The following is a 9,637-nucleotide window of genomic DNA, read 5'->3' as shown; positions in this document are numbered from 1 at the left end:
GCTTTTTATTGAGGTGAGAAAATTCCTTGCAACAGCCAAAAACATGCATTAACATACCACTGCAAAGCCAAGGTTAGCTAACCCAGACCTTACTCGCTTATTAGCCCTAACTACCCCTTTGGTAATATACATCTACGTTTGGCACACAGACCTCTAATAACAAACGGCTAACAACCAGTCATTATTGGGGCTTGAGCAGGAGATTTACAAATCTTAGTTGCAGTGGCATTGGACAGGTACCCCTTGCTTGAAAATGGTTATTCCTTCACGGGTGAGGTGAGCTGTGTGATAAAATCTTGTGATTTATTCCTGGTGGCTGATAATTACTGGTGTGTTGTCACCTGTCAAAAATGAATGGACGGGGAGAGTCCCGAGTCTGTAGTCTGCACGGTCTTTACAACACCGCAGTAAATCTGTAATGTTTGTTAAGCCATAAATCCATAGCATGTGATAAAGGCTGATCTCTCCTTGGCGGCATAAGATGAACATTTCATTTTAGAGATAAAAGGTATGCAAAAGATTATTTGAAAGCTGTGCTAAGTAAAGAGGTGTAAGTGACTAGTTTACAACTCAGTGGAATGAATCACTGGTTTAATACAAGACAAGGACTAAAATAAAGCTAGTTATGAATTATGGTTCACAGCGAGACTTTGATCACTAACAGAATTGTACCGATTTTGTTAAGTAGTGGATTTAGAGCTTTCCAAAATGATTTCTGATGCATTAGAGGGAACCCTCACTGATTGATCGTGTTGTAATAGGTGTGTTTTTAGGAATAAGACAGCTATATAACTTGAATGTTTTTTCATGTTGCATTGCAATGACATCAACGAGTTGCACTGTACTGAATAGCCTCATAGTGTATAGCACCAGTGTCCAAATCAAAGCCTGCAGGCCAGATTCGGCCCACCACAACATTTTGGGTGCCCTACTAAAGCAAATCATGTACACCCACAAAACAAAATTGCTAGTTTTTTTTTTTTAAACAACAACATTGAGATATTGTAAGCATTCTTTTGTTACCAAACACTTAATAAAATAAATTGCACAATACATGAATAAATGATTTTCCTTGACTTCTGATTTCAAAAATAGTGAGCCATCAATTTGTTCTGTGTATGTAATAATACTGTGTGATGAGGCAATTAAACATTTATAAAGTTGAAGTCATAACGGCCATCTGAGGACAAAAATTAACTTGACACCCCTTGTGTATAGTGTACAAAAGCGATGAATGCAACCTTAAACTGCTGACGGGAATTGGCAACAAATGCTCTCCTGCTTGGTTGACATTGTTGACATTTATACCGGGTGATTGAAAAGTAACTCCCTATTTTTAAGTACTTGTAATTTATTTCTGAACTATAATTCTTACAAGAAATTAACATGCGAAGAAAGTGTATTGCAGGGAGTTTCATTTTAAATTCGCCAGCATGAGCCACCAGTTTCTCAAGCCGCCTGGGAACTGCATTAGCTGATTTCATAATGAACTCTTGTGGGATGGAAGACATAACTTCTCGTATTCGCCCTTCAAGTTCTTCCAAAGTCGTTGGTTCGATAGAACAGACTTGCTCCTTTAATTAAAAAAAAAAAGAAATATTACAACATATGAATACATTTTATTAAAATTGATTAATTTTATTTTAAAATAGGGAGTTACTTTTCAATCACCCTGTATATATATATATATATACCTCTATATATCAGAGGTGTGACCAAGTCATGGCTTTGCAAGTCACAAATAAGCCTCAAGTCTTTGCCCTCAAGTCCCGAGTCAAGTTTCAAGTCGAGACAGCAAAGTCCCGAGTCAAGTCTTAAGTTGAGACATGCTTGTCCCGTGTCAAACACATTGAGTTTCGGGACCGTTCATTTGACCAACAAAATAGCAATATATTTTAATATATATAATATTCATATTTCATTAATATGTACACATTATGGCGGCACACTGGAAGACTGGTTAGCACATCAGCCTCACAGTTTTGAGGACCGGGGTTCAAATCTCCACCTGTGTGGAGTTTGCATGTTCTCCTCGTGCCTGCGTGGGTACTCCGGTTCCCTCCCACTTCCCAAAAGCATGCATGGTAGGTTAATCGACGACTCTCAATTGCCCGTAGGTGCCAGTTCAGGGTGTACCCCACCTCTTGTCCAAAGATACAGTGGGTATGGAAAGTATTCAGACCCCCTTAAATTTGTCACTTGTTGTTATATTGCAGCCGTTTGCTAAAATCATTTAAGTTCATTTGTTTCCTTCATTAATGTACACACAGCACCCCATATTGACAGGCAAAAAAAACAAAATTGTTGACATTTTTGCAGATTTATTAAAAACGAAAAACTGAAATATCACACAGCCATAAGTATTCAGACCCTTTACTGTGACACTCATAATTTAACTCGTTTGCTGTCCATTTCTTCTGATCATCCTTAAAATGGTTCTACACCTTCACAGTCCAGCTGTGTTTGATTATACTGATTGGAGTTGATTAGGAAAGCCACACACCTGTCTATATAAGACCTGATAGCTCACAGTGCATGTCAGAGCAAATGAGAATCATGAGGTCAAAGGAAATGCCTGAAGAGCTCAGAGACAGAATTGTGGCAAGGCACAGATCTGGCCCAGGTTACAAAACAAAAATTCTGCTGCACTTAAGGTTCCTAAGAGCACAGTGGCCTCCATAATCCTGAAATGGAAGACGTTTGGGACGACCAGAGCCCTTCCTAAAGTTGGCCGTCTGGCCAAACTGAGCAATCGGTGGAGAAGAGCCTTGGTGAGAGACGTAAAGAAGAACCCAAAGGTCACTGTTGCTGAGCTCCAGAGATGAAGTCAGGAGATGAGAGAAAGTTCTAGAAAGTCAACCATCACTGCAGCCCTCCACCAGGCAGACTGGCCGGACGGAAGCCTCTCCTCAGTGCACGACACATGAAAGCCCGCATGGAGTATGCTAAAAAACACCTGAAGGACTCCAAGATGGTGAGAAATAAGATTCTCTGGTCTGGTGAGACCAAGGTAGAATTTTTTGGCCTTAATTCTAAGCGGTATGTGTTGAGAAAACCAGACACTATTCATCACCTGTCCAATAAAGTCCCAACAGCGAAGCATGTTGGTGGCAGCATCATGCTGTGGGTGTCTTCTTCAGACGACTGGTTGCAATCGAAGGAAAGATGAATGCGGCCAAGTACAGGGACATCCTGGACGAAAACCTTCTCCAGAGTGCTCAGAACCTCAGACTGGGCCGAAGGTTCATCTTCCAACAAAACGATGACCTCAAGCACACAGCTAAACAGTGATGCCGCGCACGTTACTTTGTAACGCGTTACTCCAAAAATAAAATAAAATAAATAAATCCGCCATTTTGAGTAACGAGCAAAGTAACGTGTTACTTTCTGCAGGAAAGTAATTAGACTACAGTTACTTCTTCTCACCAACAATAGTTACTTTTGCATCATCAATGTCTCTCATAAAGTATTACTTTGTAGCTAGTGATTCTAACATAGAGCCGACACCACTCCTCTTTTCTGAGACCGCTCATCTTGTCAACATTTTAAACAATTTTATGCACAGTGTACTGAGTAAAGTGTGTTCTATGGAGCACTTTATATTGTATAAGCTGTAAATATGTGTTTTTGTCATTCTAAACGTATTGTCACATATCTGTATCCAGTAGTTACGGTCAGCGGAAATGGAAAGGTCTTCTTCCCATTTATTAATGATTGGTAAGTGCATTGATTTAGTGCATGAAATTAATATACAAACTTTTGAGAGATTTGTTTTCATTTGCAGAAGAAGCTTCACTATTTGCTTGACAAACTTTGGCAGTTTGAGGTTGCTGCTTTTAATTTATTGTATTGAAGAAAGTTTCCGCCTGTTATTTGGAATTCTTGGAACAGTTCATCACGTGTCTTAAAAATATCGTTAAATAGTTGTTGTCGGTGGTCAATTCCATGTTGTTTCCATAAGCTAAAGGGGTATATTATTAATTTCGAAATCTGGATTATGCCATATTGGGGAGAGCATACTGGGAACTAATTGAGATCCTGTAGATTTAAAACTTTTCAACCAAGTCATTATTGTGATGCGATTATTAGGTTCTTAAAGCATTTATAACGTTTAAGACGTGGAAATAAATGGGAGTTTTGGGACTTTGATGTTGTTGCAGTCTATTTGTTCCAATTCCAGCCAAGAATGATGCTCCTCATCGTGGTGCATCCATTTGATGAGGTATTGCAATTGGTTAGCTAAATAACAGTGTTTAAAGTTGGGAGCATTTTGGCCTCCCTCCTGTTTACTTTTCTGAAGAGTGGATGAATTAATTCTATTTTTCTTATTTTTTTTAATCATTTACATGTGGGCTTAAATGGAATCATTGAGAATAAATAATTTATTTGAGGTAAGGTTTTAATTTTTATTGTGGCTATTCTTCCTAGTATTGATATAGGCAAGTTATTCCAGCGTCTTAAATCAACTGGCCGACTGGTTAGAGCGTCTAACTAAGGCTAATTGGGAACAGGTGGGTGCCATGATTGGGTATAAAAGAAGCTTCCCTGAATTGCTCAGTCATTCACAAGCAAAGATGGGGCGAGGTTCAACTCTTTGTGAACAAGTGCGTGAGAAAATAATCGAACAGTTTAAGGACAATGTTCCTCAACGTACAATTGCAAGGAATTTAGGGATTTCATCATCTACGGTCCATAATATCATCAAAAGGTTCAGAGAATCTGGAGAAATCACTGCATGTAAGCGGCAAGGCCGAAAACCAACATTGAATGCCCGTGACCTTCGATCCCTGCATCAAAAACTGACATCAATGTGTAAAGGATATCACCACATGGGCTCAGGAACACTTCAGAAAACCAATGTCAGTAAATACAATTCAGCGCTACATCCGTAAGTGCAACTTGAAACTCTACTATGCAAAGCAAAAGCCATTTATCAACAACTCCCAGAAACGCTGCCGGCTTCTCTGGGCACGAGCTCATCTAAGATGGACTGATGCAAAGTGGAAAAGTGTTCTGTGGTCCGACGAGTCCACATTTCAAACTGTTTTTGGAAATTGCGGACGTCGTGTCCTCCGGGCCAAAGAGGAAAAGAACTATCCGGACTGTTATGATGTAAAGTTCAAAAGCCAGCATCTGTGATGGTATGGGGCTGTGTTAGTGCCTATGACATGGGTAACTTACACATCTATGAAGGCACTATTAATGCTGAAAGGTACATACAGGTTTTGGAGGAAGATATGCTGCCATCCAAGCTACGTCTTTTTCATGGATGCCCCTGCTTATTTCAGCAAGACAATGGCAAACCACATTCTGCATGTGTTACAACTGCGTGGCTTTGTAGTAAAAGAGTGCGGGTACTAGACTGGCCTGCCTGCAGTTTGAACATTAAATATCTATACCATATTTTCACCACCATACGGCGCACTTAAAAGTCTTAAATTTTCTCCAAAATGGACGGGGCGCCTTATAATGCGGCACGCCTTATGTGTGCACCGGGTCCCAAAATCTGTAAATGTTGTTGTGTGACTTTGATGAGCGCTCCGCTTGACTGACTGGGAGGATTTCCTGCCGACACACTGCTATATAGAGGAAAGGCGGACGTGACTGAGGACAGCATGCGGACGTTAAAGGGGGCGTGTGAAAGAGGACGCTAAAGGCATGCCCCCAGTAGGTATATAGCGCCGGAATGTGCATTGTGCAAAACAACATCGGTTTGGCTAAGGATCCCCGAAAATGGCATCTACGAAGCACAGTTTAAACTGCAAGCTATCAGTTACGCGGAGGAACATGGGAATCGAGCAGCCGCAAGAGAATTCAAGATCAACGAATCCATGGTGCGCAAGTGGAGGAAGCAGGAAAACGCCGGCATCATTGCTGAACAGCCCTCTGGCAACGAGACTGACTCCGACAATGACGAGAGGGAACCCGGCATGTTGGATTGAGAACTTGCCCAGCTGTTAATTTGGGATACAGAAGATGAGGACTGTGATGGATTTGTGGATGAGGATTGATCAAAAAATAACGTGAGTACATTGTTAAATAATTCCATGAAGTACAACCGAGCTCAGTTTTGCTCCCACTGCCTTTTAAAAAACATTGTTTTAGCGTGCATGCTACCGTTTGTTTTAAGCTAGTTTATGTTTTACCATGCCTGCGCCCAATAATACGGTGCACCTTATGCCGGTGTTAAATACAGAAATAGAATACTTCTTTTAAATTTACTTGCTCTTATTTTGAAATTCACAGCCCTACTTTTATTTAGTAAATGAGAAACCACACAGTTGTGCTCATATGTTTGATTACCCTGGCAGAATTTGTAAGATGTGTACAATTCTTTTAAGAAAACATGAAGGACAAAGTGAAACACATTTAATTTTATTTTAATGGGATTCAAATTAAACTGTCAAGCATTTCAGAAAAGCATTATCATTAAACAAAACATAACCATAAAGACATTAATGATGGTTGTTGTTCAGTCATCAGTCATATTTAAAAAACAAAACAAACAAAAAACAAAACAATATTTCACAAATTCTGCCTGGGAAAGTAAATTTATGAGCACAATTGTACATATATGCAGTCATATGTACAACTGTCATATTGGAATATAAGTGTAGTCTACACCTTTTTCATAACCTCTAGGGGGCGGTGGAATAGTGGAATAAAAGTGTACAGCTTTTTCATAACCTCTAGATGGCAGCATACATTTATAAAATGTGAAAGTCTTTTTCATTTTTCTCCTATACCTATGTATAATGCGCACTCTTGACTTTTGACATTTTTTGGGGAGTAGAAAATGTGAATTATACATGAGAAATTATGGTAATCCATACATACAAAAAACAACCAAAGAAATCCATACATACAAAGAAAGTAGAACAAATAACATTATTCTGCAAGCGCTAAACAAGATTTTGCTAAATGCATTGCTGTTGTGTGCTGGGTCATTTGTTTAAAAGTTAGCACCACCACCTTTTTCTGTCCACGACAAGTGAAACTTGTACCACTCATGTGGGTGACAATATTTTACTGATGACTCTGACGTGCGGAATAATCTTTATTTGGCATGCTATTTACGTGCTACATGTCATTTTACAAAGATATTAAAGGACTTATGCTTTAACAATTTGTAACAGTCAATTCAAAGAAATTGAACCAGATTATATTTACGAGTAACAGGTTCTGGAAGATAGATTAACTGAGCCAGCAGCAATTGCAGGTTCTAATTGTAAAGTATTTGGCCTTGTTTTTTCCCCTCTCTTTGAAGTTGAAGTCCCCTCTGCTCTTGTCCTGAGGTGCTGCCCAAGCCTGATTTATGAGCATGATTTCCAGGGAAGCTAGTCTAAATTACATGCCCCCTTAAACCTGGAAGGGGAGACAGAGAGAGAGAGAGAGAGAGAGAGAGAGAGAGAGAGAGAGAAAGAGAGAGAGAGAGGAGGGGGGTCAAATCGTAACTCTTGAGATGTGTAATTGCAAGCCGAATCTAACCTGCAGTAGATAAGAAAATACCCAGACCCGAGAAAAGGGGAAATGTGTTTAATATTGGGACTTTTGGATAAATGTGTAATTTTTCTGCTTGTGATATGTCACTCATGTTGCAGAATGAATGTTGTCTTTATTGCTTTTAATATAATAGAACGAGCTGCATGCGGTAAAGTACAGATAAAGGTTGAAAAAAAGGAAGACATCTGAACCAATGAAGACCAACTCAGCAGAAATTATAGGGGCAGACATCCCTCAATAAAGATACAAACTGAAACAAGGATTGATTTCAAAATTAATATGTATGATTTGTTTTGTATGCTGAGACATAAGTGTTGAAACTTGTAAAGGATGTGAGGGAGAGTCAGAGGAGGAGGAGGTGACAGTGCCATTTGACTGGAGGGTACTCATAAACCTGGAGAGGGAGAGAGTGCACCATTCCTCACAGGTGACTGTACCATGTGACTTCAGAAGCTTTAAAAAGCAAGTGAACCTGTCCTGTTGAAGTACAAGTAATCACAAGGCAGCAGCGGAGTCAGGGAAAGAGAGTACCTGGGCTGTCGGCGCACAGCAGCAAACACCGATAGCTCCGCATGCAGCAGTCTGCGAACCCAGCGTGGCGTCCAGATTTTCGGTGCCAGTTGTATTTTTCATACCTCCAGCGAGTGTCCACTTCTATGTCACAATGAGCTGCAGCAGCGTTGCAGAGTCTGAGTTTTCGGAGGAAGAGTTGGAGCTTGGTGCACTCAGCCAAAGTAAGGGCGATGGAAGTCCAAAGACGTCATTTCAAGACAGCGAGAGCTCAACAAGCAGTCCGAGCGACCCAGAGGAGGGTCAGACCAAAAAGCGCAACAGACCAGTCCGCTCCAAAGCTCGACGGGTGGCAGCCAACGTTCGTGAGCGAAAACGCATCATGGACTACAACCAGGCCTTCAATGCCCTACGGGTCGCTTTAAATCATGACCTTTGTGGCAAGCGACTCTCAAAGATTGCCACACTGCAAAGGGCCATTAATCGCATCTCTGCTCTCTCTGTATTCCTGAGCACAAACCCTCCCAGCAAGCCTTGCACCCATCAGGAGTGCAAAAGGTCAACTGCAGGACCAGCAGTGATGGCGGTATCTCGACTTGAGCCGACCAAAGGTACGGTCCCCCGCCTGGAACATCAAAGTTACGCTCCCTGGCAAGCATCCATCTCCCATCAGATGCAGGCACAAGAGGGTCCGCACATGCACAGGCTCCCTATGGAACCACATGTCTACATGGATAACGGTGTGTCGTCATGCCCCCCTTCACCACACTACCCTTGTTATCCTACGGAGGGACAGCTTTACGCCTCACACGGCCACTGTGGCAGCCCTCATGACTATCCGCCTAGCCCACTGCGATACTCTCAGGTGGGTGACGGGTTGGGGTACCAACCCGGAATGTGGGGCTCCTGCACTCAAGGGTACATAGACGCTTTTGTAGAGCCGTCTCCAGCTTTGGGACATCCCTGGCAGATGAACTTTTGGCAGGAGCACGAGCACAACCTCTCCACTGGCTCAGACATACTGTAACAGGAAACTGGGAGCTCTTACACGGGACACCACGAGACAGTTGAATGATCTCAGGAAAGAATTTGATTTTTTTGATTTTTTTTGCTTCTGGTGATCGAATCAACTCAGTATTACAATAAACCTTAGGCAAATATAATTAACATTTTTAAATCAACATGCAATGATCATCTGCAGAAAATTATGTTTCAATCTTGATCACACAAAATGGTGTCATTGTTAGTCACTTCACAATACAAAACTGAATTATTTAAATGTTATTTTTTATACTTTTTTTTATGGCAAAGAGCCTCTTAACACATTAGTCAACATTTTAAAAAAGTATTTATTTACTCTTTTGGCATAAAAGTTGTGTCTGTCTGTACATTGTTTGTACATTTGTAAAGACATTTTCTAAACTTTCAAATTAAATGTTAAAATCTAGGATTCCTGTCACGTTTTTTTGTTGTGCATTTGGTTTGTTTGACTTTTATACACGAATCAAATAGTATGCATTTCCATGTGTGCAAGCAGCAGATGTGCGTGTGTGTGTTAGATTATAGCCTAAGGTCAGCAGCCTCAAGCATTCTGTATCTGCAATGACAGAGGTCCTTCACTCAT

General features: G+C 40.8%; 1 protein-coding gene across 1 annotated transcript; it reads left to right on the top strand.

The window, feature by feature from the left end:
- Window positions 1-8,000: 8,000 nt before the first annotated feature.
- On the top strand, window positions 8,001-9,370 carry bhlha9 (basic helix-loop-helix family, member a9). The gene has a single exon (XM_061752281.1). The coding sequence runs from the start codon at window positions 8,168-8,170 to the stop codon at window positions 9,038-9,040; it is 873 nt and encodes a 290-aa protein (XP_061608265.1). The 5' UTR covers window positions 8,001-8,167; the 3' UTR covers window positions 9,041-9,370.
- Window positions 9,371-9,637: the final 267 nt, after the last annotated feature.

The sequence above is a fragment of the Phyllopteryx taeniolatus genome, chromosome 17 (assembly GCF_024500385.1).
Source record: "Phyllopteryx taeniolatus isolate TA_2022b chromosome 17, UOR_Ptae_1.2, whole genome shotgun sequence".
NCBI lineage: Eukaryota > Metazoa > Chordata > Actinopteri > Syngnathiformes > Syngnathidae > Phyllopteryx > Phyllopteryx taeniolatus.
This window is presented reverse-complemented; position numbering and strand designations above follow the sequence as displayed.

What these genes read in the sequence shown, in the direction of transcription:
- bhlha9 (XM_061752281.1), top strand. Translation starts at nt 8,168, where the DNA reads ATGAGCTGCAGCAGCGTTGCAGAGTCTGAGTTTTCGGAGGAAGAGTTG.